Below are 27,921 nucleotides of genomic sequence, written 5' to 3'. Positions count from 1 at the left end.
CCTATCTCCCAAGCAATGGCCACGGTAAGTATAGCTTGTCAATTAAACATGAAACGAAACGTAATCTTCCCCAAACAACAAGGCTGGGGAATCTTATCTGCTGTCATGTGAGAGTATTATGGAAGATAAGACCACAGACGATTGTTACTGGTAAAAGGAGAATATAATTAAAATGACTTATTGATGGTATTTTTCAAGGACACGGGCGATACTACAGTCATTTCTTCCCAAACTCTGAGAGTCTCTATTTGCTTCTTCAGTTTGACAGTTAAATTTGAGAGAGAGAGGGAGTTAAATTGAAATCATTCACCATAAAAGGTCGACAGGCAGACAGGGAGTGTAAGACCAAGTAGACGTGGACACAGGACTCCATCCTGTGTGGGCGGGAGGGAGAGAGGTTGGGGGAGCTGTGCCAGGCCCAGTCCTGGGGCAAAGAGATGATCTCAAGAAAGAAATGTTTTCTGGGGCTGCCAACTAATATGCAGATTTGAAAAGAACATGATATGTGAGAATCCAAGTGGATCTGGAAGGTCCTGTTCCCAGGGCCCACTTCCTCAGTTTGAAACTTGACCTGGCCTGGGGGCAATGCCTTGGCAAACATCCAAAGGACCAGCTGTCATGGTCAAAGAGGTGGGACTGGGAACCAAGGAAGCTGAGCCAGGGAAAAAGTACCAGCTAGGCTGAGAGATCCTTACAATTGGATTGTCTTCCAACACAGCCCTTTCAATCGTAGTGAAAAATCAGAGCTTCTCAGAACAATTTCCCCACGTTCACCCCATCCCCCCATTCTAGAGCCTTAGGCAGAGACCTCTACTCAAGGCCGTAAGAACAAAAGTTGGAAGAAGCACTTCCTTCCTGAGGACGTGCTGCCCTACTCATGGGGCTGCTTGCAGAAACCACCCAGGACCAGCCTGGGCACCTGGGCTCAGCCTGCAGTCAGGCCCGCCGGGGATGTGAAATCCTGCGGTCTGCGCCCGGCACACAGGGTCCCTGGGGAGATGAAGGGTGGGGTCTGGACCTCCTTCCGGGGAAACCTCACAGTCTCCATCTGCTTTTCTAGCTCAGAGGCCAGACTGGCTCTGACTGTGGTATTGCAACCCTCAGTACAGCATTCTTTGGGCTCCCCAGGTGGGACTCCATCACATATAGGGATTACAGCCCTCATACTTCACGCAGAGCCTCACAGGCCTCGCGGAGCAACTCTCTCCACGGTCACGGTTGCAATTCAGATGTGCTGGGAGGCTCACTTGCTCTTTCTCGTCATCACAGAACTTTCTGCCTCAATCTACCTTCCCTCTTTTGCTCAAATGCCAGATGTCACAGGAAGACAGGTCGGCAGGGCTCTCACAAGCTGCTGCATTGTACCCTGCACGGTGCCTTAACTTGTGTCTTACATACCGTGTCATCGCTCTCCTTTTGGGTAACGGAGACAGCTAATGAATAGTCCTGTTAGAGCCTCTACTCTCAGGCTGATCTGCCTACACTGTGCTACAGAAACAGAAATTAGGGCGACTACAATCATCCCTCAATATCCACAGGGGATTGGTTTCAGGAAACCCCAGTGGAAATCAAAATCTACCAAGGCTCAATTCTCTTATATAAAATGGCCTAGTACCACCAGCCGTCCGTATCCACAGGTATAGGGGGCCAACTACATCTGTATTTTACCGTGCAGGATATGATTTTTAATGAACAATCTTTAGTTAAAAAGTATTACTGGTCACAAATGAATTTCTATGGAGAATGTCATTTTAAAATATGCACATACCAGGAAATAGGCTACCTTTTTTATGAAAAATAGAGAAAACTGTGATTCCACATTGGTACTGTATTTGCCTGTGCATGCATGCAGAAATTCCAGAAGACGTCCTAAGCTGTCACAGTGAGGGGAGGGGCAGGGGCAAGAGACCTGGGTGGGAAGGAGTCTTCTCAACATAGCTTTTTGTGCCCTTTGGATTTTGAACCATGTGAATGAACAATCTATTTTCAAAAACACCATTACACATTTTAAAAATAGGGGAGGAGAAAGCACTCACCAGTGTTTCCAAAGTCTTCTAGTTTCACTCTATATTGTGGAGGCAGGAGAGTCTGGGTCTGAATTCTCTCACTTGTCTGCAAACACAGATGTGAGGCCACTGTTGACCACCTTAGTGACTTTCCAGGGTAATCCTCTCCCTTCGGAAAAGGCTGGAAGACAAAAGAATCAGACTTGATGGAGTGTTAAGGAAGTCCCAGAAGTAGACAGAATTGATTTTTCTTTTTAAAAAAACTAATTTGGGTGTATTCCCATTTTGAGAAAACCAGATGATAGTGTGTCTTTTAAATAGCAGTAGCATTAATTAAACACACCCTGGGATTTTAAGATGATCAGCCTTGGGATTCTGAATCCGTATGTTCAGGGAGGTGGTTTAGAAGCTTGACCAATTCTAACTGACATCTGGGCAGTGTAGCCGCCTGGAGCGATCAGATCCTAATACTCATATGAGAATGCCTTTTGTTGCATTCTACTGTTTTCATTTCCCACCTCCATTTGAGACTGGGATGCGTGGGATTTTCTGACATTGGCACACATTCTTTGCTTGAAATCTGCTGAGAAAGTAGAGGTTGGGTGAAGCACCGCGTGCCACTTTGCTCTCCCCAGCTCTCCTGTTTCTCACCTTTGGTTGCCCTATTTCTAATACCACAGCCTCCCATCTTACAGTGTGTGTGGTGTCATGAATGACGGCCAAGGCTGCCAGCCCAGGGGAGGTTGCAGAGAAGGTGAGCATCCTCCTCTGGACTCTCCCACAGCCCCACGCCCCCAGCTGCCATTCTTCACCCCAGTGGCAATTCCCCTTCCTCCTCCACAACCAGGCCCTTCTCCAGGACCCAGCCTGGAACACATTCCTGTAGCCTCTTTTATCAGCAGCCAATAAACAAACCTCCAGTATAGTTGCAATACAACCCAGTAGGATCACATTAGAACTGCAATACTAGGAGATCAAAGTACTCTGGGGGACACCCAGGTGAACGAAGCTCTAATAGAGGATAGCAGGCAGCGGGGTGGCTTTGAGGGAGCAGGAAGTATGGCCTGGTGCCCCCAGCATAGGGTGTGACTGACAGATGGGCCTCGGTGGACGTTTAATTAATTAATTCACTGCCTCTGGACAATCCCCGAGAAAGGCATCTCTGTACGAGGTAGTGGGTATCACCCGAGTGCCCCTGCAAAAGCACTTGCTACCCTCTCCACCCAGCTTTCTGCCCGGCAGACTGACTTGTGGTCCCTCCAACAACAGGGCTCCCTCCTCTGACTCCCTGTTGTGTTTGACCAGTGGGAGCCCCGGAGGGAGACTGGAGGGAAGGAAGGGAATGAAGTCAGGTGGTGCAAAGCTGCCCGAATCGTCTCCCTGGATGGCAGTCCTCGCCCCAGGCCTCTCTCTCCTTCCCCTGGCTCCCCAGGTCCACCGGATGCTACGACTTCTCACTCTCGCTAGCCCTGGGACCCTGCAGTAGCCACATACAGCCCATATCCTTGTAAATAGTCCCTGAATTAAACTTTCCTCCAGTGAATTATCCTGACTTGAGTGCCATCTGTTTCCTGTGGGGACCTGCTGAATGGCTTGCTTTTGGGTCCCGGCACTACCATTTACTGAATACGTATCAAGTCCTTGAACTGTAAAATGAAGGGGCTGAATTAGATTTTTTTTAAATTCAACAAATACTTCTTGCAGGCCTACTGTGTATCAGATACTGTACCAGATTCTGAGAAATCTGAACATGATCGAGCCAAGAGACGGCCGCTTTACCTGATGGGCTAGGAGAGAAATCTCTTCTCAGGCCTCACTAATTCTCACATCTCTGATTCCATGATGGTCCAGTCATTTCTAAGCAGGAAAAGATGTGGGGAAGGAGCTTCAAAGAGAATTATTCTACCTCTGGTTGGCGGGGAGAGAGCATGTGAGAGAGGACTGGATGGGGCGGGGAGGTGCGGGGGTCACAAGGAAACTCTAAGCCCAGGGACAAGGGACAAGGCAGTCAGGGTAAGGAAATTAAACTTGCTGGGAAGAATGACCCAGGACCTGGGGGGAGGGTATAGCTCAGTGTGAGAGTCCATGCCTATTAGGTGGCTAGATAAGTGGGAGCACTGGGCAGATAGGTGGAAAAGAGGGAGGATGGTCTGGGAGATGACATTATACCTGCCTCCAGCACAAAGGGTCTTTACTTCTTCTAAATGAGTACCACCAAGAAACCGGTTAGAACCTGACAGCCACAACTTAACCAGACATGACCCATTGTTCATTGTATGATAATTAACATTGCAGTTTAGGTCCCCACCCAGCCATGGGTTTTTCTGCATACACCATGGGTAAGGACAAGCGCAAAGGGGCCAAACATGACTAAGCATTCCAGGGACAAGAGCTGTCAATCAAAAGACCACCTCTAAGGGAGGGTGTAAGTGAAAGGGGAGACAAAAACCACCACTTTTCCTCTCTGGGATCAGCCCGCCTCCTGTTCTTGGGGGTGTACTTTTCCTTTCTTTATAAATAAATACTTAAAAATCTTTTCATACACAACGTACCATGTCCCAAGTGTAAACTTATTTTTCGGGTGTGACAAAAACACAGGTCTTTACCTTTTGGGGGTGACATGCTTAGCATGCCTGAGGTCCTTGGTTCAATCGCCCAGTACCTCCATTAAAAAAAACAAATAAACAAATAAACCTAATTACCTCCCTCTCCAAAAAATTTTTAATTAAAATTTGAAAATTAAAATTAAAAAAAAAAGAATGATCCAGGACCTGGGTGTGTATGTACATGTATGTATGTGAAAGAGAGAGAGAATGGTTATCACCATTATCATCATCACAGCAATCAGGAAGGAGAGGTATTTGTTACAAATCCTGGAAAACTGACAAAGTGAAGAGAGACAACTACAAACTGTGCTTGCTTGTGTTAAATACTAATGATCATTACCATCGTTTATTAGGACCATTTACCATTTGTGTCTAGTTACCAGCTAGTGTATCACTGACTGTGTGTCAGGTTCATCCTGCTATAAATTATATCGATATGAAAATCAATATTACGTAGGTATAAGATGAGTCATCTTTGTTGTCCCGCTGGCCAGAGAGGCTCGCGGCCCCTCTGTTATAGGCTACCCTGAGGTGCATCTTGAAGGCAATGCCCCCTAAGTTGGAGGTGGCAGCCAGCAAGAGAAACAGGAGTTTGGTTTGACTTGCAGATGAGTTCGAAGATTTCTTAGTCACAACAGTCTTAATCTCTCACATTATACACAGCTTCTCCTCCCTTATTTCTGCCAGTCTCTGGTCTTTTTCCATCTGTTCTGGGACTTCCTTTCATTTGGTGTGAGATGTTCCAGCGCAGACAGGCTGGGTTGTCACAAAGGTAATAGCACTGCATTTGCTCAGGACTTCCGGTTCCCAAAGTCTTTTCCATATTTCTCTCTCAGTGATAGCTGTGATGGGGACTAAGCGAGGGTTATCACCATTTGTGGATGAGCCAAAATAAAGTTTTCGAGAGGTTTGGCAATCTGCCCCAGTTCATCTGGTCCGTAGGGTGCAGAATGGGGGCTTCTCAACCCTGGAGTTGGGAGTGAACAGTCTTTCTTCTGTGCTGTGCAGTCTTGACGTCAGGGAAACACTATCCATTCACATTCGATCTCTGCTGGGGATGTCCTGGGCTGGTGGCCCTCTGTGGTTATGTGCACACCGAGTCTGTGTCTTCCAAGAGCAGTCTTTGTGCCTTCTGCTCCCTCTCCTTGATAGACCCAGGACAGATCATTTTTTAAGTGCAATTCTGGGCTCTGACTCACTCTGAAATACTCCTGCCTCTATTTCTCTGTAGAGACAACTTTTTCTTTTGAGGGTGAGAGCAGAGGTGGCTGGGAAATAAACTCCAGCCATAGAATCAGACCCTGGTCTGACATGGAGAAGACTGTTCCAGATGTGTGCTTCTCCTTCATCTGTCCTTCTCAGAAACCATTAGAGCCAGTTTGGTGCACAGCTGGGAAGAGGTACCCTGGCTCTGGACCAGTTGGGTCCCATGTTTCTCTTGTCCACACTCTTCAACTGGCTCTAAATGCCTGAATGTGATATTCAGAGCCTCCAGGATCAGACCTAAGGGACTTTCCAGTCTTAGTTGCCACTTACTTTCTGCCCTGTGGCCCCAGCACGTGCGCGCGCGTGCACACACACACACACACACACACACGAGTAGTCCTGCTGAACTACTCACCGTCCCTGGATACCCAGTATTGTATGTGTCTGCTTGTAGATCTTCCTCTCTGTCCAGCCTCCACTCCTTACAGGCAATAGGCCACTGTGTGGTCTATCCCAGTGTGGGATGTGTGCCTGTGCTGGAGCACGGGGTGCTTTGGGAGATAAGACAGTAACATTAAATGACACTGAGTTACCTCGTGGGAAAGTTACCCCCTTCTCCACTCTGGCAGGCCGGGGGGAAGAGCAGGTGAGGGGCAGCACATGTTCACGCCTCTTTAACACTCCTTCCTCTCTTTTCAATTCAAAGGAGTGCAGGGCTCAGTCCGAGCTTTCCTAGGCAATGGTTTCTATCGTAATTCAGTAACATCATTTTATTTCCATTGTGTGTTTCTGGATCATGTATGACAAGTGATTTTGATTCCCATTTAAGGATGTGATGTAAGGTGTCCTTTCAAATAAGTGTTATAAATACATGTTTTCGAAATTATAAAAGAGTGGCCCAAGCCAATGAGAAATATTAATTCAGTGATGATCAGCACACAAAAATGAGAGCAGCACATACAGGATTAAAGTTGAGGAGGCGGGGGGAGTGGTGTTAGAATGGGTGCAATTCCCAGCTCTGCTTCTCCTTAGGAAAACACTTTCCTGTAAAAGGAGGATAGTAACAGTATTTCCTCAAACACTTAAATTAACACACTGAATACAAAGCACTTAGCCCAGTGCCTGGTGTGTTGAAAATGCTCAATAAATGTGAGAAGCCATTTGCCAGCCTAGTTCAAATGCCACCTCTTCCAGGAAAACTTCCTGACTCCTTCGGTCAGAAGTTCTCTCTCCTTCCTCTCTTCTCTCATGGCACTTCTTCTGGCATTTCTAGTCCTGTCTTGTACACAGTTGTGAGGTATTAGACGCTTTCCATATCTGTACCCCCACACAGACCTAGCATATGCCATCACTACTACGTCTCTGATCATAAAGGGATTCCCTTTCTGTCACGTGTTTGGTTTACAAATGCTTGTATCCAGTTTCCTGATATTTCTAAAAGATCCTCTCCAATCTCAACATGCTGTAGAGACTCTAGGGCAAAGGGCAGAAAGGCTTGTTTGATATTGTTTACACCCCCGATGGCACTCAGGCTAGAGTCACAGAGTCCTGCCTCTTCCTTTTTTCTGGAGCAAGAAAGACAGACCTAAAGCTGGGAGCATAGAGGTGACAGAGTCATGGCCAAAGGGCCGAGAGGCCTAAGGACACAGCAGCAGCCCCTCGTGGACGGCCAGGGGGAACGGGGAAGGGGGATGGCAATAGAAGGTGAGACAGACACGGGGACAAAACCCAGATGGGGACAACAGGGTGCAGGGTTGACACTCTGAGCCTTCAGGATACAATGTCCTAAGAGAACCTGATGCGAATCTCTTGCACAGGACTGGATGGTTATAACTGGGGACAGAGTAATATGCAAACCTGGCCCGAGGAAGGGGACAGGCCCACCTCCAGGAGCTCACCACCTTGCTTAAGGCTGTTTGATGAAGACTGTGTCTAGGAAGATTTATCTTTGTCTGAACCATTTATTTCCCCTCTTTTCAGAAACTGCGCCAGAGCCTCTTTGGAAACACAGTCCAGGTTTTCAGCTGTGACTGGACAAAGGCCTATTTCAGGTTTCATGATCCTTTTTCTGACCTGGCTTTCGCTTTGGAAGTGGGAAAGGTAATAGCAAGTGATAATTTTTTAAAATCCTCACCCCACACTCTCTGTTTCCTTCCATCCTCCCCCTATGAATGCATGTTTTCATTATAATCACATGTGGAAACATCTTTAAAATTTAATCTTAAACGGTAATGGGCTATTTATAATTATAGCATACTATCTAGGATGTAACAAAGTCTCGAACTCCTCTCCACCCTCTTCCAAATTCTGGGTTTTCCTGGTTATTCTCTCCAAGTCCTAAGCATCCCTAAGAATTTAGGAGCAGGAAGAGATCTAGGAATTTCCTTCTCATTTGTCTAAAATCTCAATCATTCATAGCACTGATCACCAGTCACACAGAATGTCAAGAGCCAGCCAACTAGTTCCTTACCTCCTGCAAATCTAAAAGTGGGATGTGAGGCCGGGGCCCAGGGAGGGTAGGGTAGAGGACGACAGATTTCCCCGGGTGCCCATCTACAAGGCTCCACCAAGAAGCTAGTAATTGCTAATTCTGGCCTGGTCATGACCCCCGGCCCCAGCCCACGGGGAAGGAGACCCATGTAGAGTACGGGGTCCCTCACCCAGCCTTGGGGAGGCTGTATCCCACAGGGAAAAGGCTGCAGAGAAGAATAAATAATGACACCCATTTCCAAGAGTTCTCTTTGGTAATATGGGTCCCGAGGGTCCCAGTACAATTGTCACGCCTCACTGTTCACCCTCTCCATTCCAGGGAGGTGCCCGTAGCATTCAGATGGCCATACAAGGATCCATCATTAGGTACTTGTTGTTTACAAGGAAGGGAAAAGACAGTAACTTGCTCAGGTAAGAAGGAGTCATCCTCCTATTTAATGAGGCTGACAAAGTACAGTGGTAGCTTCCTATTTAAAAAATCAGCTCAAATTATTTTGTTCTTGGAAGTTAACATACCCCTCAATGCACAAGGCTCTATGCTCGATATTAGAGGAAACAGATAATTAAAAGGCATCTACCTCCCTCAGGCAGGATAAGTTCTCACCCAAAACAGAAACTAAGTGTCTAATCTATTCTAAGATCACGAATTCCCGGGTTCCTTTAGGAGCAGAGCCAGAGATGGGAATTCTTTATGCAAGTGATTTATTAAGGGAATGAATGCCCTCAGGAGAAACCTGTAAGAGAGAGAGGGAAGCAGGCTAGGAAGGAAGAATGTGGTTGCCTGTGATGTCTAGTCTCGTCCTGGTCCATAGGACCTCTGGGGGTACTTGCCCCAGCTGCAGATAAGAGGGCGGGGCCTTTTCACCTCCCACCCCAGTCAGGCATCCGCTGTGGGCCATCCTATGGGAATAACTCCCAGTCACTTCCAGGTAACGTGGCTCCAGTTTTTCGGAGAAAGTGGAAAAGTTGGAGCCACTAGCAGCAGGACGTAAGGCAGAGGGAGGACATGTCCACCAACTGGGGAAAAGGGGTCCCAGGGAACCTAGATGGAACAGACACAACACTTGCCACACAAATATGAAGCATTCAGCACAGTAGCTGGCACATGGCAAGTACTAAATCAACGGCAATAAGTCACTGCTACTATCCACCTGCTCCATGAAGCCTTCCTGAACCTTCCAGGTCACAAGCTCTCTCTCCTTCATCTGTGGTCTCACAGCACTTTGTTTTAGTCTCATCCTACCTTGTACTAGGGTTTTGGAGTAGGAGGCTCTCATTACTCATCTCTGTACCACCGCAGAGCTAGGTGGAGTCTGTAAGTCATTGCTGAGTTCATTAACCTCTATCATGTGTCTCATGACAACAGTTGTCAATGTGAAACACTTAGAAAATGAGCCTAGGAGAGGTCTGTGATGTGAAGATTGGCTCCCATTTGTGGGGAAGTCTGACCACCAGGGATTATTCAGTGGGATCTAGGGGTTAAGAACAGTCAGGAGGCAGACTGTCTGCATTCAAACCCCTGCTCTAGCACTCCAAGGGTGAGTGACCAGGGGCAAATTACTCAACCTCTCTTACTTTCCTCACTGCTAAAACGGGAGCAACACTAGTACCCACTGCAAAGGTTGCTGTGGATTAAATGAGGTGCTGTGTGTTAGGCGCTTACAACGATGCTGGGCATAGTGAGTGCCGGGTGAGTATAAGCTGCAGGTGACTAAGGGGAACCTGAGGGAGGCCTCAAATGATGCGCGGGGTGTGACCGGCAGAAAGGATGGACATGACATGCATATTAAAGACAGACAAGTGCAAGACTAAAAGCATGGGCGTGGAATGCGGAAAATATGTTCAGGGGACGGGTCCCTCTGGGGCAGATGGTCTGCAAAATGGAAACCTGATTGTCTAGAGTTGTGCTTGGGAAGGGCCTGTGTTGTTGGGTTAAGGAGTTTGGGCAGAGCCCTGCTGGAGTTCAGGAAAGAGGACAGTGTCTGGATTCAGTGGGGATGGTAATGCACAGGGTGAGGTGGGCCGAGAACCCAGGGGAAAGACATGCTGGGTGAGGACCAGTTCCAGTGCCAGCAGAGAGGACGGGGCGCTCCCTGACATCCTCACTGTGTAGGTTGACGAAAGAACCAAACAGACCCATGCTGCACTCAGAAGGTCCATGAAAGTGGAGGCCTGGCCCCGGTCACGTTCACTGTAGTGCGCTCCTACCTTCCTTCTGCGCTGTAGTTTGTGTGCAATAAGCAAGCAGGAACAGGAGCACGCCCTGGCTGCCGCGCTCGCCGGTGTCCTGTGGGCGGCAGGAGCAGCTCAGAAAGCCACCGTCTGCCTTGTCACTGAGGAGACTTATGTCGCCCTGACTCCTGACTACTCTGGGGATGGCTTCACTGAACGGGTGAGTGGACCCCTGCCTGTCCTGCCAGATAAAGGGCCATTAGGCCTGGGTGAGTACTGGACTCACTGTGGAAGTAGAAGCCCCACTGGTGCCCCCGGGCGGACCTTCGTGATGTGTCTGATGTGGCCAAAGGCACCTGCCAAAGAGGCCAGGATCAAGGGCATAAGTAATCCAAGCAGCCAAAATGAAGATGCCTGCTGTAAATTTCTCCTTCCAGAATTCACGATCAAGAATATCCAATACCCAACAAAAAAGCAGCAGACTCACAGATACAGAGAACAAACTAGTGGTTACCGGTGGGGAGAGGGAAGGAGGAGGGGGAATACAGGGGTAGGGGATTAAGAGGTACAAACTATTATGTATAAAATAAGCTACAAGGATATATTACACAACATAGGAAATATAACTAATATTTTGTAATAACTATAGAAGGAGTGTTACGTTTAAAAATTATAAATCACTATATTGTATACCTGGAAGTTAATGACATTGTACATCCTCTATATTTCAACAAAAAAAAATTTTTAAAAAAGAATATGCATACCTGAAATCATCATAAACTGCCATTTCCATAACCATTCTTTTAAACATAGCTAAATTCTACCTATTAGGAAAAAAATTCTGTTTATGGTTTTACTACGCAAGCTATCGTATTGGTTTAAAACTGAGGAAAGTGGAAGTGAGGCCAACGGCCACCCAACTTTACCGTGCAGGTTTTACACGGCCTTGTGCAAGATAATATGTCGGTTTTTAACAATGTGATTTTGCAATGAAACAAAGGACTCCTTTGAGGTAATGACAGTGAGTTGACATCTTCTAGATGTCACTTTCATCCTCCTTTCCGTTTTTATCTTCTGTGCCTGATTTATAGCTCCAGCTGTTTGAACTTGTAGAGAAAGAAGCCACTGAGAAATTCATCTATGATCATTTACAATGTGTAAGTGTTCAAGTGTTGAGATGATTCCTTTATGTTGAACTGATCTTACAGGAATCTTCTTCCTTTTATAAAGTGTATTTCTAATGATGCTTGTTAAGAAAACCAGGTCATTTTGGGGACTAAGAGAGGGCGGAATGAGAGAAAGAGAAGCCCGCCTCTCCCTCCCCACAATCTAGAAAGGAGCCAGATCACACACAGGCCCACTCACAAATGCCTCTTTCTCCCTGGCTAATCAAACCCAGAGAATAATACTATAGAGGGCATATATGGCAAGATTGCTTTTGTGATAGAGAAAGTGTTATGCCAGTCTTGTCTGATCTAAGGGATAAAACACAAAAATGGTAGGCTGAATTGCCAAAATGGCCGTGCACACTGGCTCAGAAAAATGACTTCCAGTCTAAAAAAGGTGGCCCCCTTTCAGCTCTTCTATCGGCACCTTCCACACGACGCCCTCCCCTGCAATGAAATCTTCCCCACCTGCTGCGTGGGAAGGAGGCAAAGTCAGGGACAGTGATGGTGGGAAATGGAAGGTGCTTTTTTAAGACTCCTCTGTGGAGAAAGAAATTTGATGATGAAAGACGAAAGATGTCCATACCCTGCCCCCTAGAACCCATGAATGTTTTGTTACATGGCAAGGGGAAATTTAGGTTGCTAATCAGCTGACTCTAAAATAGGGAGATTATCCTGGATTACCCAGATGGGCCCAATGTAATGTGAAGGGTCCTTAACTGCGGATAAGGAAGGCAGAAGAGAAGGGAAGAGTGATGTGATATGAGAAGAGTGTCACCCACTGTTGCTGGCTTTGAAGGTGGAAGGTGGGGGCCATGAACCAAGGAATGTGGGCCAGGCTGCTAGAAGCTGGAAAGGGCAAGGAAACACTCTCCCCTAGAGTCTCCAGAAGGAAAGCAGGGCTGCTGACATCTTGCAAAGATGCAAGGGAGGATCCTCCCCTAGGGCCTTCAGAGAGAGCATGGCCCTCCTCTGACACCTCAATTTCAGACTTCTATCCCCCACAACTGTGAAAGAATAAATTCCTACTGTTTCAAGCCATTCAAATTCCTGGCCATTTGTACAGCAATCCTAGGAAACCAATACATCTGTCACATATGATCTACAGTATTAGCTTACAAGGTGTTGTATTTTTTAAAATTTGCGTCAGTGAACATCAAAAATAATCAGAAAATTCCACATAAAAATCTAAATGCTTAGCTTTCCCCAGCAAAATCAGAAAATCTGGCTGTACTATGCCTATATTGTTGCATGTCCTCAATTAGCTGAGCTAAGGGACGGTGATTCCCATTAGACAAGTGGTGATAGACTGAATGACGTCACCTAACTGGTAAAAAGGTCTCTGCAGATATGATTAAGTTCAAGATCTCAGATGGGGAGATTATTATGAATTTTCCTGGTGGGCCCAATTAATCATAAGGGTCTTAGAAGGGGAAGAGGACGGCAGGGGAGAAGAGGCTATGTGATATGGAATAAGGGTTAGGAAACATGATCTCCCAGAAAGCCTCCAGAGGGAACACAGGCCAATCAGCAGTTTGAATCAAGCCCAGTGATGCCAGGGCTGGACGTCTACTCTCCAGAGCTGTAACATCATGGATTCCTGTTGTTTTAAGCCCCAGGTCCCTGGTAATCTGTTAGGGCAGCAACAGGAAACTCACAAGTGCCCTCCTATGCCTCAGACCCCACCCCTCCCCCTTTCCCTCACACCCTGCAGTACAGACCTACTCAGGTGGTTCCCATCTGGCTCCTGTGGCACTGAAATTTGTTCTCCTGCCTGAGGGCCTAGCCCCTGCCAGGTCACAGATAGTGAAGGGGACAAATTAAAAGAAAAGCACATGCATTTTAGCAGAAGCCTTCCTGATACAATGCCTGTAAAGAAGAGGCTTTTTAACCCTGAGCACCCCGAAAGCCAGCCAAGGGGCATCTTGAGCAGGTAGAGTATTGACATTAAGCTAAGATAAGGCCAACCAATGGGAGGCCCTGAATGTGGATGGATTTTATCCTGGAGCTCACAGGGCACCTTTGGAAAGCTTGGAGCAGAAAAGTAACCTGGCCAAGAAAAGAGACAGGGAGAAGTGCCTTAGAGCAGAACAGATACTAATTTTACCGTGGTTCTGGCATGTTCTAAGAACTAAAGTAGGTACTGTGCATCCTTTTATTTAACTTTTGCAACAATCCTAAGGAAAAAGGGTTTTTTTATTCTGCAGTTGCAGATGAGATTAAAACTCAAAGAAGTAAGTTGGAGTACATTGGTTTGAACCTAGGTTTGCAGAACTCCAAAGCTATTTCTAGAAAGCCTCTCTGATCCCCTTGAGTATAATGGGGTGACAAGGAGGGACGCACTGACTGAGGGAGGCTGGATAAGGGCCAGAGCAATGCTGATGGCCTGGGCTAGGATGGACCAGAAAAGTGGAGAGAAAAGACAGACTACATCTGGGCCAGGATTTAAAGAGAATCACATGATAGAAGTGGTGGAAAGATAGATGGGTTGGAAACCAAGGGAATGGTGGTGCCACTGGCAGGCCTGAAGCAAGGAAGGAGGCTGCATTTGAGAGTGAAGATGACCTTGGGAAGCAGAGGGAGCTCCTTCTGCCCTTTTGGTAGCTAGAAAAAAAAAATTTCTCAGGCTGTAAATCCTTGAACTCAGGCCCATAAATCCACAGAGCTGCATTGCTTTTAGGCAAACATGCTTTTCCTCTGTTTTCCAAATAGTTCAAAGGGGAAGGAAGCCATGGTGTCATCTTGTTTCTTTACAGCCTGATCTTCTCCAGAACATTTGAAAGGTAAATTCTACAAATGTTTACACAGGGATTTCCTATAGCTCTGGGGTCACATAAACAATGTCCTCTTGTGTTGGAAAATATTTTCATGCCTTACTGGAAACATGAGTACAATTTTTTTTTCCAATGGATGTTCTTCTGTTGATGCGTCCTTTCCTGTAGTCGGTTTGGCCTGTATTAATGGGAGAGTGGATGTCACTAGAAGAGTTTAAATCTACTTTTTTAGCACAGTAGTAGGTTCCTTCTTCTTGTGGTTATAAATATTGGGACAACAACCAAGCTTATTTGTACAATTTTCATAAATGAGAATATTTTGTTATCTCTATGCACAATAAAATATATATCCACAAATATTTATTTTATCACTATGATAGGCAAAGCCCTGTCTTGGCACTGTGGGAAATACAAATAAAAGAAGACATGGCCCTGGCCTCCTGCAGGTTCCAGTCTGGGAAAGCCAAGGGTACATACAGAGAGACTTGGCAAGTCCCAGGTGGTACCTGATGTGCCAAATGAGGTGCAAAGACAGTGAATCTTAGTGGATTCCAGAGAAGGAAGGGGCCCCAACAGATAGGGTACTCAAGGAGTGCTTCTTGGAAGAAGCAGATTTTTTCTTCTGGGCCCTGGAAAAAGAGTAAGCTTTTGAGAGTCAGAGAGAGAGAGACAGAGGGCCCCAGAAAGGATGAATCTCAAGCTTAGAAGCAGTGTTCCTGAAACTTATCTTTTGCATATCACCACATCTTTAGGTCTTATTCACAGAAGTACATGACCTCCCAGTCCTGTAATAGGTTCGTTCAAGAACACATGCAGCTCACATACTGAGTACTCCCCCTGGGTAACAGCAGGAGCCACTTTCCACCTTTGTATTATATTGTCCTGGGTAGAATCCTGACCCCTGGTCCCTAATGAAACTATAGAGGCTGCAGCCAAGAAAGAGGCTTAACTCCCAAGCTGGTGTTTCCCGGAACAGTCTGTTCAACTCTGCCTTGGGCCAGCACTCTCCGGAGTGGTCACGTGTCACCACCCTAAGCCAAGAGTCCCTCGGCACTCAGAGCCAACAGTTTCTCTACTGAGCCCAGCATCCACACACAGCCCACACCCAGGGATTCTAACATGTGTGGTCTCACCATTTATCACTGGCTTCCCCCAACTGCATTTAGAGCTTTCCCATCACATCTGCAGCCCCAGTCCAAGAAGCTTTCCCAGCGACATGAAAACATGCCAGGCACACAGGAAGGCAGTGACCAGACGAGCCCCTGTTACTGCTGTTCTCTGTGTGTGTGTGGTGGGGTGGGGCGGGGTGGGAGTAGAAGGAGAAGCTGCAAGTTCCTGGAGAAGCCATAGTTTCTGATATTGTGCTGATGGCTCCTCCCGCTCTGCAGGCTTCAGAAGGACCTAGACGTCTCCACCAGTCAGCTGCTACAACCAAATGCGGGAGGCTTCCTGTGCGGGCAGGTGGGTTGGAAGACTTTGCCTTTTGATTGTAGAATTTGTATTAGGCTTTTTTTTTTTTTAATTAAGCATATTCTCTCCACAAGTGAAGAATGATCAAATTACCTTTGAAAGACTAAGAAGATGCCCCTGAGTTTGTTATCAGATTCTGCTTTCCAGTTTCCATTACAGCCCTTTCTAGTAAGGGCTCTGAGAGCCCAACATCCCTGAGATTCTAGAAACATTAGCAAGTATCTTGGCAAGACCCACCAGGAATCCCTAATAACTGAAAGAAAAGTGCCGTAAAAACATCTTAGCTCCATGCATCTTAAATCACAACCATGGAAACCAAAGTTTAAAAGAAATACCAAGGGAGGAAGGGCACATGGGGAGTTACGAGGCATGGCTCAAGAAAAGAATCAATAAACTCCTCTTTCAACTCTACCAAACATTTATGACATGGTTTTCCAGAGTTATACATTGTGTGATTGCATTCTTTCCAGTAAAAATGGTAGTTTTATGATAATTAAAAGCAAAGAGAAATTAAATCCTTATGTCAATGCTACCTGAAATGTAAATATTTGTAAAATATGTCACCTAGGCAACTTTGAACATGATTTTAACTGGAAGAGCAAGTCCACACGTCTTTAACGGCTGTCAGAAAGGAGAGTCTCAGGAAATGTTACACGGCGTCCTGACCCGCAGTGACACCGGCTATCTGCAGTGGGGTAAGGACACCTCAGAGGATGACAGACTTTCACAGGTGAGTGTGTTCCAGTTCTTAGCCACACCGCCGGTGTGTCAATACATTAGCATTTTGTGAAGCCTCTATATTAAGGCAATCCAAATGTGAGCAGACTTTTTCCTTTACTACGTTCCTGCAGGCCTCCCACCCACCACACATACACACACACACACACAGAGATTTTTCAGGGTCTAAATGAAAATATTCAAGTCAATTTGCTTCATATTTTACTTTATATACTTTTCTGTGTATTGAGTATAGGTAATCCAAGTCATATGCAAATAATTTCTTTTAAAAAAAAACACTTGAAATACACAAATAAAGGAAAGTCCCCTGGCACCCCCCTCATCAGAAATCAGCAGCTGATGGGCAGCTTCCCAATCCTTTATATATGCAAATGTGAATGCATAGATTCTATTGTTCAAAGCTTGAAAAATATCACTGAAAAAAAGGGGGCTCACTTATGAAATGCTTATGAAATGTCTCTCAAAAAGCTTTTTCGCTCAGGGGATTTACAGCCTCTGACAACCAAGCAGTAGACTGTGCTGTTGAAAAGCACAACCAGAGGCTTAAGTAAGATATGGTTCTGCAAAAAACAGGCAAGAGAGAGAATGAGGAAGCAAGTCCACCCACCCATACCACAAATCAAAGATGCTTCTGTGATATTTGCACAAAAGTTTCATCCTAAAACCCAGGGAAGGCAAGACAGGTTCAGTGAAAAGCTCCGCTTCTCTGGAGCAGCCCTGAAACTAGCCAGGACGGACTTCAGTATGATGATGACAGAACCTCCCCCGGCTCACATCCACCAGCTGCCAAGTGAGGCCCCGCTGCTCAGAGCCTGTCCTGTCCTCCACTCTCCCGGTTCTGGTTCAAAATCCCTTTCATACGTCCAGGGCTTCATACTTTATAAGGTCCTTTTATATCCATAGCTTCATCTGTCTTACCTCCTACTGTTGGCTCCAGCTACAACGTGCTATTCATGAAATCAGCACCTCACAACACACAAGTCAGGTGTCTGATGGCATCAGGAAAGTAGTCTCTGACTATCACAGAATTAGTATATTCTGTGTACAAGTGTGTTTTTAAAGTTTGTTCAGTATTCCTTGAGTTTGAAATCTAGGTCCATCATAGAAAAATGAGAAGTGACGGACAAGCTAAAAGTAAAAGAAATGAACCCAATCCCGTCACTCAGGCTCAATCCTCTCAGAAATGGTTCCTTCTCTTTCTGTTTCTCATATAAATATATTCAATTCTACTCTTCTGAACCCTGCTTTTCTCATTTAACACAAACATCCTTATATTCAGTGAATAGATGTCTGTCATACTTAATGGATGCAAAGAATGCCACTGTATGAATGTGGAAGACTGTACTTTGAATACGTCCTAAACAGAGAATAGATTTGTTATTATTATAAAGTTCCTAATCACATGCTGTAGATAATTTGGAAATTCATCTTAGAATTTAATCTATATAATGACAAGGAAAACTAAGCTGGAAATAGGGGGCTTGTAGATTTCATTTTACATGTTTTCTTTTCTTTTAATCATGCATGGTCACTTGAGGTCCACCGTCAAGCACTCTGTATCAGAGCCCAGTAATATGCCAAGACTCAGTCTGGTAGGATACCCTAGGGGCAAGTTTCAAGGAGTAAGGATGCAAAAACCATAACAATAATTTTAGTGCTTTGTCTATTATTTCAAAGCTCTTTCACAATATTATTTCACTATATCGTCATCATAAACCACAAAGATTTAAAGCAGAGTTTCTCATATTTGCATCATTTGGGTAGGTAATTCACAAGCTTTGTCATATCTCTGCAGAACATCCACTATTATTTGCTGGATCTATTTTTCTTTAAATTAACTCGCTTTTAAAATTTGAATCCAACCATTTCATCAGCAGCAATATAAGCCATGGGCTTGACATGCTATTTCTAATACATATTTAAGTAAATAAGTAAACATGTTTTTTTTGAGGTTCCTCCCTTGGGCCACTGACTTTCATGCCACACGTCACCCAGGGGCACGTGCACCATACTTTAAAAACCTGTTGTAAAAGTGAAGAATTTCCTGCAGCACGTGGGCAACAGCCCTGTCCTAGAAACCAGGAGACTTGGTTAGAGGCCTCGCCCTGTTACTCACAGGAGTGTGGCTTGGGCCAGTCACTTACACTCCCTAAGACTGCTTCCTCATTCACAGACTAATACCCTAATGCTCGCCCTTGCCAGTCCTAACAAGTGACAGATGGGAAGCGCAAAGAAAATCATCAATGCTGAAGCTCACTGGAAAGCCAGAATGACCTCTACATGTATGGGGCTTTATAATAGATGATGAGGAATTACAGTAGATGTTTCATTCAGCATCCACTGACTGTGAGACTCTGTGTCCGATACAAAGATAGCATTATAGGTGGGTCAACACATACACACACACTGATAGCTGTAGGAAGGATATGGACAATAAAGCTGAAGCATAGTGATCTTGCCAGTGGCTGCACATTGAAATCACCTGGAGAGTTTTGTTCTTTTCATTGACTTTACTTTTTAGAGCAGTTTGAGGCTCACAGAAAAACTGAGTGGAAAGTACCAAGATTTCCATATATCCTCCATCCCTACACATGCACAGCCTCCCCATTATCCCCAACCAGAGTGTGCATTTGTTACAACTGCTAAACCTACATTGACATATCATTATCACCCAAAGTCCGTAGGTTCATTCTTGGTGTTTATATTCTAGGGGTTTGGACAAACATATAATGACATGTATCTACCATTCCAGCATCATGCAGAGTAGTTTTGCTGCCCTAAAAATCCTCTGTGCTCCACCTATTCCACCCTCCATCCCCTGCAACCCCAGAAACCATTGATTTTTTTTTTTTACTATCGCCATAGTTTTTGCCCTTTCCAGAATGTCATACAGTTGGAATCATATGGTATGTTTAGTTTTCCAAGAAACTACCAAGCTGCCTTCTGAAGTGCCTGTACCATTTTCCATTCCCACAAGCAATGGATGAGCGTTCCTGTTGCTCCACATCCTTGCCCGCATTTGGTGTTGTCAGTGTTCTGGATTTCTGCCATTCTCAGAGGTGTGTAGTTGTATCTCGTTGTTTTAATTTGCATTGCTTGGTAATAGAATGACATATGATGTGGAAGATCTTTGCAGATGCTTGTTTGCCATCTCTCTGTCTTCTTTGTTGAGGTGTCTGTTAGTCTTTGGTCCACTTGGAGAGCTTCTAAAACTATCAGTGTCCAGATCCTCCTCCAGAACAGCATCAGTGGCATGTGTGTAGGACCTGTGTCATCACACACAGCCCCACACTTAGAAGGCTCTGCATTGATTTAATGCTCTGCTGTTACTGCCTTAAAATTCTTAACACTTTTTAGACAAGGGCCCCTACTTTCTCATCTTGCATCAGGCCCCACCAATTGTACAGCTGGTCCTACACAGTGACCTAGAGAGCACCTGGGCCTGAGAATTTCGTAAAGCCCTCAGGTGATTCTAACGTGCATCCAGGGTTAGATACCTCTGTTCTAGAGCAGGGCTGACAAACCTCAGCATGACTGACATTCTGGACTTGATAACTCTTTGTGGTGGGGCTGTCCTGTGCATTGTGTGATGTTTAGCAGCATCCTGGCCTCTACCCATTAAATGTCAGTAACACTGCCCCCCAGTGTGACAACCCAAAATGTCTCCAGACATTGCCAGATGTCCCCTGGGGGACAAAATGCCCGACTGAACCATCACTCTAAAGGAAGAGGAAAAAAAATCTTGTTAGTCTTCGCTGATTAAATCCATGGTGCATAGAATTGGAAAACTAGCTATTGCAACTGAAATTACAAGAAAGAATATCTTCTTTCAACCAGTATAAGGAAGGTTGAAAGTTTTTTATTCCTTTGTAACATTTGCAAGGCTTTAGGGACAGTTTCAAACCTTATCTTAAATTAAAATTAAACAGCTAAATAGCTCCTAAGTTGCTCTGAGGAAAGGGACTGTATCAAAGGCTATGCCCCCCACAAGAGAGAGAGCTTGAGAGAGAGAGAGAGAGAGCAAGCCTCAAAGAGTCAAGAATTCACAGTCATCCAGTGCTACATTTTCCCTGGATCGCATTTCTTTCGACACAAGTCTGCTCAGACCCACAGTGCTACTAAATCATGCTCTAAAGAAAATTACCTGCAGAGCCTAAAATATCCTCCAATAATAAAGTCCATGTTTGTTGAGACCTTAAAGTCAGTCAAGAAGGTCGAGGCCAAAGATAAAAACTAAGAGCTTTCCTGCTGGGGAGAGGGCAAAATGTTCCCGACCCCAGGACCACCATCCAAACGCCTGCTCACAAATTGGAAGTAGGGCAAAGGACGGCGACCGCCAGGGTTAGCTTTAAAATCTACATAGAAATCAAATCTACAAAGCTCCCATCTTTTCGAAAAGTGACTAATGTGGCTTTTCATCCTTCCTCCTTAGAGTCAGTGTTCTCTCCCCAGGGAGACACCTATGAATCCTGCCCTCGGTGAAAATTGCCTGAAATTGTACACTAATGGCTTGAAACCCAGGATGTTTATTATGTTGTCTCTGACATGCACTTGAAGTTTGGTTTCAGAACAAATGTATTAAAGAGCAAATAAAGGCTGGCAGGTCGCTTTTGTACTTGAACTGCTGAGATATATGACTATGTCAGGTGTCTACATGTGGACATCTAAAGTTTATTTTATCTGAAGGTGCTTTTTTATTCTTTCTCTAGCAGCTCATTATGCTGGGATAAAAGCAATCCATAACTCATCAATTACTATTAAAATAACTTTATATAGATAATGATTTTATATGTGTAAGAATTTTCCATTTTTCACCATCCCTGAAGATGACAATTAAAGAAGGTATATATGAAGCTCATTTAGTTATTACAGCACTAACAGCCACTTGTGTAGAGCACATCCAATATGCTGGGCTCTCTCTGAGCAACTTGCAACGATATCTTACTTCATTCAATCCTCACGTCCACTTAAGGTTATAACCAATGTTAGTTCAGTGCAGGGTCTGCTGTTTGGTCACTCACTTTAGAGATGAGGAAGTCCAGACTGAGAGAGGTGTAGGAAGTGGCCGTAGGCCACCAGCTAAGTAAGCGTCAGAGCCAGGGTTACGACCCCAGATCCATCTAGATTCAAAGGCCACCTTCTGCCCGCCCACTGTGCCGAGATGCCTGTCAGTATCATCTTTGCTTCTTTTCTGATAAAGTGGTAAATACAAAATGCCAGTTCTTGGAATTATACTCTAGCATAAGCATTTTATAATCTGTCACATCTATGTCTTTACAGAGACGTAGGTTTGTATAATATAATCTATAACATCTATTATAGGTACACTGATGTTGGACTGCAATAGTCCGATGGTGGTAAAATCATGGCTAGGTTTTATAACGCGTGACAGTGGTGCTCAACATCTAGAACTTTATCCACTGACTTCGAGCTTAAAACAGTGGTGAGTTTGAACTGACTGTGACTGTGACACACTGCACCCTTCGTCTGCTGGTTCGGCAGACATGTCTGCCACACATGTGCTCGGAGGACGGACCCAGCGGCGCTCAGAGACGTGCTAACCAGGAGCCCCATCCGACTAATATGTCTAATGTTTTACCATATTTTATCACAGAACATCTTACAGAAAAGCAGTTTGCTCGAGAAAGAACCAGATGTGGTTCTAGGACAGCACACTAAGTATCACTGGATCAAGGACCCCAAAGTCACTGCCTCTCCTTTCTGCCCCGAGGCATGGTGACTCTGTATGGGATCCATGAATAAACCAAATAGCATTTTATGGGTATTTAGGGACTCCCGCCTGGGTGGGTGCCGTAAATCGGAAGATTATACGGATGTGCTGGTAATAGAAACCTAATCTAAGAAAGGTTTCTGAGTCAAAAGAAAACCAGCGTGCTACCTAACAGTCAGATTCTGCTGTGGAAGTGAAACCCATCCTGCAACACTGCATCTGTCTTCCCAAAGTGAATCTCTTCTTACTCTACGATAAAATTGCAGAGATTGCAAAAACATGCGTCTTTCAGTCCCAATGTCACAGCCCAGTGGGTGAGATTAAAAAAAAAGAAAAGGGAGCTCTCATTAGATGACATGACAAGCCCCCCAGAGCCCATCAGACTGACGGTTCCTGCAGAACACAGCCAGCTCCCCGCAAGATGAGGCACTGTTTTGAAGCCTCCCGTCACTTTTCTATTTGAAGGTACAGGTTTGAGTGTGAGTTTCCAATACCTAAGTGAGAACATAAAGCAGTTTGAGTCTAACACCATCTGGAAAGCCTTAGGAGGTTCACATTATCTTCGCACCTGCCGCCGAGAAGAAAAATCAACTCTGATGTTTAGAAGGGACTGAAGCCATTTAGGTCTTGCTGGAATTATTCCCCCAGGAGCCTTGGCAGAGCACACCACCATCCGAGTCGTACCCTCTTCCCTCTTTACATTTTCCCTTTCAAGAGACTGGCAGGAAGAAATCCAACCCTAAAAGTACCAGATGAAGCTCCATCCACTGGATTCTACCACTGAGTCGCTGAGGTGGTGCCTTGCAAACACGACAACATCCCTGTAAACTCGACAACATCCCTGCAAACTCGCTGAGAGAAGTTACATCAACTCAAGTCGTGTTCCAGGTGACAGAGACGCGAGCCAGACCACTGACAATTAGGCACGCGAACCGTCACCAGGAATCTGCAAAGAAAGCACAACGTTTCCAACACCTTTCTCAGATCACCTGATGGGGGCCTTGGGAGTCAACATCAAGCTCATTATGCAAAGGCACACTCTAAGCGCCATTGTTCTAGAGGGCAGAAGAAAGAATGACATGGACTCCATCCTCGCCCTCTAGTCAGTGTTTAGAATGTGTCCATCATTCTACCTAGCTTCATAATTTTACCTTAAATGATACATGTTCTGGAAGGCTTGACTGTTGCACGTGAAACTGAACCTACTGGGCTTATTACACAATGAGTGAATTTAAGGAGAAAGGTATTTTATTTATAGCACCACTGGATCACAATTTAATTTCCTTTTTACCATGGCAACAGGAGGCAACATGAACAAGTTCTGCATTGGTGGAATCTCACCAATAAAACATATTTAGAATCCTCTTTGGGGGGAGGTTAGCTGATAAATTGTGTCTGCCCAAAAAGCAATACAAATTCTTAACTGAACATTCCAGGCAAACAGATCACGTGGTGTGCTGAGGAAAGAAGGGGGCGGAATATTAGGCCAGGTTCAGTTGGGAGGTGTTGGGTTGTGGTTTTGCAGGACTCACTTTAAACCAGGTGTGTTCTCAGCTGGAATCTAAAGGCTTGCCTCATAGAGTTAAAACCCAAAGTGCCAGGACAGTCACGCTCAACGTTTTCCTGTCGATCAGAATCTCTCGAGGCAGGTGAGGCGCTGCCTGCTCAGTGTGGGGTCTCTGGATGCACTTTGGGTGCTGGAGATTGTTATAGTTGTGACTACTTCGTTTTCCTCCTACTCGAATAAAATCACAAGCGCGAGCAGCTTTGAGGTTCAGGAAAGAAAGCTGTTGCATGGTTGCACAAAGTCACAACAGTGTGGTGTCAGCCCCTTGCAGAGTATGTATCTGCGTGCCAGATGAATTTTGCCTATGTTACAAAAATTCTGTGAAACAATATCATACATGTCTCTAAGCGATTACATCCACCCACACATAATTTACAGGAATTTTCATTGGTATAAAACCAGCCAGAACATCCATCTGAAGTTCAAATGGAGTGACATTTATTACAAACAGCCCTCAGTTTCCCAATTAGTTTATCCATATTTTCCAACTTTAATAATTCCAAGTCATGCAGATCATATTTTGATTACACATAACCTTAGGACAAAAGGTACCATCACGAGAAGGCCTAAGAAAGAAAGAGCTTATTTTATACCTAATGAATAGCCACAATGTTCTTTGGAATTTGGGGGCGGATTCTGGAATGAAAACACACGGGGCTGCTTCAAGCACACCCTCTGTGTTTTACTTCCGATGTAGCCAGTGGCCAACTTGCCCCATATGTGGTGTGTCAGAGGCTACGTTATCCTCAGCCCGGAGGGGCCAGTGCTAGTGTGAGCAGCTGAGCAAACCCTGGGCCCACTATGAGCATATCCAGATTGGGGTGCTGAGCTTGCACCCCACTTTTAAACATCAACTAAAACTGAGGTCGTTTCTTTTAAACACAGTCATATAATTTTTCTCTGGGGGCTAAAGCAAAAAAGCTTAAAGACAAAAGCACCGCTGATTCACCCACTCACCCACAACTGAAGAACTTAAGCTCTAGAAAAAAGGAAGAGTTTTGAATAGAACTATTGAGAAATCAAAATGTCAAGTTATTAGCCTTTAATACTTGGGTTTACAAAACACGTGGTCATTTTCCAAAGCCGGATTTTCCATAAAACAGAATTTGGTCCTGAACACACAGTACAACTCTGAGGACTGAGAAGAAAAGAAACAGACTTGGATCCTTGCATTATGGAAAGACCCACTAGAACCGAGGGTCCAAGAGCCCTCCCGGGCATCTCGTGGGAATGACGACAGTCATTCAATGGCATTTTTAAAAAGTGTGTTCCCTGCCTCTTTAAACAAAATGGGAGACATCATTAATAAAAATACACTATAATATTGTGATATTCTCAGGGGCTACTGAAGTGTGCCAAACCCTTTACTCTGGGGCCTCCCAGAGTGGTGTTTTTGTGAATCTAATTCACAGCTAGGAAAAACCAGATAATGGGCTGATTAAAACAGTGAACTTAATGTTAGATGTAATAGTAAACCAGCTCAATCAGCTCTAAGAATATCTTCACAGTTGATCTACATGTTGACGCGCAGATATGTGTGTATCTGTGAGTGTGAGTGTGTGTGTGTGTGTGCATGTTTCCCTCATTTCCCAGCTTTTTGTCTATATTCAAAATATTCTCTATCACCAATTCTAAATATTCTTTTTCCTATATTCTAAATGGTCAGTGTTGCCAAAAGTCTCACCAGCTGAATGAAAATATTGTCCTATCTTGGGACAATAGAGACTAATTGAAGTTCTCCTATTCCACCCTTATGCATCTATTTCAGTTTAACTATTTATTCTCCACCTCACTTCAAAACCAAACTGAGATGGTTCCACCTCCTTCATGAGCCCACCCTCAAAATCTTTTCGAATAAAACCCATTAAGAGAAAGCCTGCAGCATCACCACCACACCAGACCACTCATCAATGCAAATTCATCCATGAGGAAGGCTTCCTTCCAGTCTGCCTCCACACACAGTGCCCTGCCCAGTTACAAGTGCAACCCGAGCCTCAGAGCTGCTTTTTGATCCTGACGATGTATCAGCATCTGTCACCATGTGGCAAGATCTATATTTGCACCTGCGTTCCCCTCTCCCCTTGCAGGTAGGCAGCAGGCTGAAGACTCCCAGGTTACCTATTTGGCTGTGTAACACCAACGGAAATTACAGCATCCTTTTTAGCACAAACAGGCAGCTCTTATCAGACTGGAAGATGGAGCGTCTCTTTGATTTGTACTTTTACAGTGGCCAGCCCTCGCAGAACAAGCCTGTGCATCTTACAATAGGTGAGCAGCCCAGACTCCAAGTGCCCTGTGCTTTAATGTGCTTGAAGAGGCGCGGCCGCCACGTTTCACAGCTGCGTGGCTATTCACGCTAGCTCTGCGGGAAAATGTGGAGGCTTGATTTCTGAAATGACACCTATGCATGAATCCCATGGACCTAAACCTAAGCATTGTAACCTGGGAATTCTAAGCCTGCTTTAAATAAGAGCAGGGGATCTCGAAGTAGCACAGGGGAACCAACAGCTTTTAGGTAAGAGGAAAAATCAAAAGGTGGAGTCAAATTTCCAAAAAAGTCTTCTCCAGAGTCTTCTCTCTCTCTCTCTCTTTTTTCTTTTTGGTGGGGATAGGCAATTAGGTTTATTTATTTATCTTTAGAGGAGACCTTAGGAAAGCAATTGTAACTAAGGCACAGCCCCAGCAAACCTCTGAGGTTCCAGTCCAAGGGGAGAAGCAGGTGACCTCACGAATCATTTCATTTCAATTACAACCATGTTTTTTAAACACATGAGGCAAAAAGACTAACCTTAAGATGTCTTTTAATAGTAGCCCTTTGGACAAGGGAATAAATGTGATGAGACTGAGAGTCTGTATCTGGTACCTTGGCACCATGGATGGAACCCTGTTGATTTAATATCCAACTCTTTGCATTTAGCATCACAGGCCTGGCGTTAGGCAACTTTTCATTATTACAACTAAACTTGGAGAAGTATCTTAGTGACTGTTTTATCTGGGCAGCTCCCAATTATTTTTCTTCAGTTATGAGAAATACACACACACACACACACACACACACACACAAACCCATTTCATTTAGTGGAACACTAACAATGTTTCTTAAAATATATTATTGTTTCCACTTTAGTCTCTTCTTCGAGGAAAGCATCGTTTTTGTTTTTGTTTTTTTTTTTATTGGCTCACAGGCCTCACAAGCATTCTCTTCCGGGCACTGTGTTGAAAGCCTTACATATATTATCCCATTAAATTCTCCCAACAGTCATATGAGGTAGATACCATGATATCTGTTTTCCATAGAGGAAACTGGCCAAAACATTGAGGAAACATAGAGGAAGTGGCCAAAACATGATTCCTAATTGAATAAATGAGGCTGAGCGATGTTAAGTACCTTCTCAAATGTCATTTGAGACAAACCTGGGCCTTGAACCCAGTTCGTGACTACCTCATTAGAATATTTTGCCCTTTACCCCAAAATGCAAAGGTACTCTTAGAAGCATTATGAGGTGGTAAGCCCTCCCTTTTCTTGTTTTCCCTGACAACATCCGGTGACCTACACCCCCCTAGTTCTCTGTGTCACATCATGACACTGGGCCATGCCATTACGTGACATCAATATTCGGGTTTCAAAATCCACAGCAACCCAGGGTGCTATGGATGCGTTGTGTGGGAGGCATGTCTACACACCAGCCGCTGGAATCCCCCTCCACTTAACCAGTTCTAGGAACACAGCTTGCTGAGCCCAATACCTGCACACCCATACTTTTTCCCTTCCTTCCTCACTTCCTCTGAAATCGTGTACACAGGCTGGGGTTTGAATGCTGGCTGTTCCTCCCTCAGATACTCACTCCCATCACTGGGAAAGGGTCCAACATGAAGATGAACACAGACCAGGAAGAAGGTTTTCTCCAGTGGAGATGGTCATCAGAACCAAGTGGAGAGAGGCCACCATCAACTGGAATGGAAGTGTGCCCTTTTTCTAAAAAGAAAGCCAAGAT

At 45.0% G+C, this 27,921-nt stretch overlaps 1 protein-coding gene across 1 annotated transcript; it reads left to right on the top strand.

Moving 5' to 3' along the window:
- MINDY4B (MINDY family member 4B) lies at nucleotides 1–27,906 on the top strand. Its single transcript, XM_031453997.2, has 10 exons — nucleotides 1–24; nucleotides 7,799–7,918; nucleotides 8,628–8,719; nucleotides 10,535–10,700; nucleotides 11,572–11,637; nucleotides 14,359–14,429; nucleotides 15,809–15,881; nucleotides 16,459–16,620; nucleotides 26,014–26,194; nucleotides 27,764–27,906. Exons 1-10 carry the CDS (start codon nucleotides 16–18, stop codon nucleotides 27,904–27,906), a joined length of 1,083 nt encoding a protein of 360 aa, XP_031309857.2. The 5' UTR covers nucleotides 1–15.
- The last annotated feature ends 15 nt before the right edge of the window (nucleotides 27,907–27,921 follow it).

Source organism: Camelus dromedarius, chromosome 2 (genome assembly GCF_036321535.1).
Source record: "Camelus dromedarius isolate mCamDro1 chromosome 2, mCamDro1.pat, whole genome shotgun sequence".
Lineage (NCBI taxonomy): Eukaryota > Metazoa > Chordata > Mammalia > Artiodactyla > Camelidae > Camelus > Camelus dromedarius.
This window is presented reverse-complemented; position numbering and strand designations above follow the sequence as displayed.

Coding starts and splice junctions, on each gene's coding strand:
- MINDY4B (XM_031453997.2), top strand. Junction 10,701..11,571: donor GGGATGGCTTCACTGAACGG/GTGAGTGGACCC, acceptor CCTGATTTATAG/CTCCAGCTGTTTGAACTTGT. Junction 16,621..26,013: donor AGGATGACAGACTTTCACAG/GTGAGTGTGTTC, acceptor CTCCCCTTGCAG/GTAGGCAGCAGGCTGAAGAC.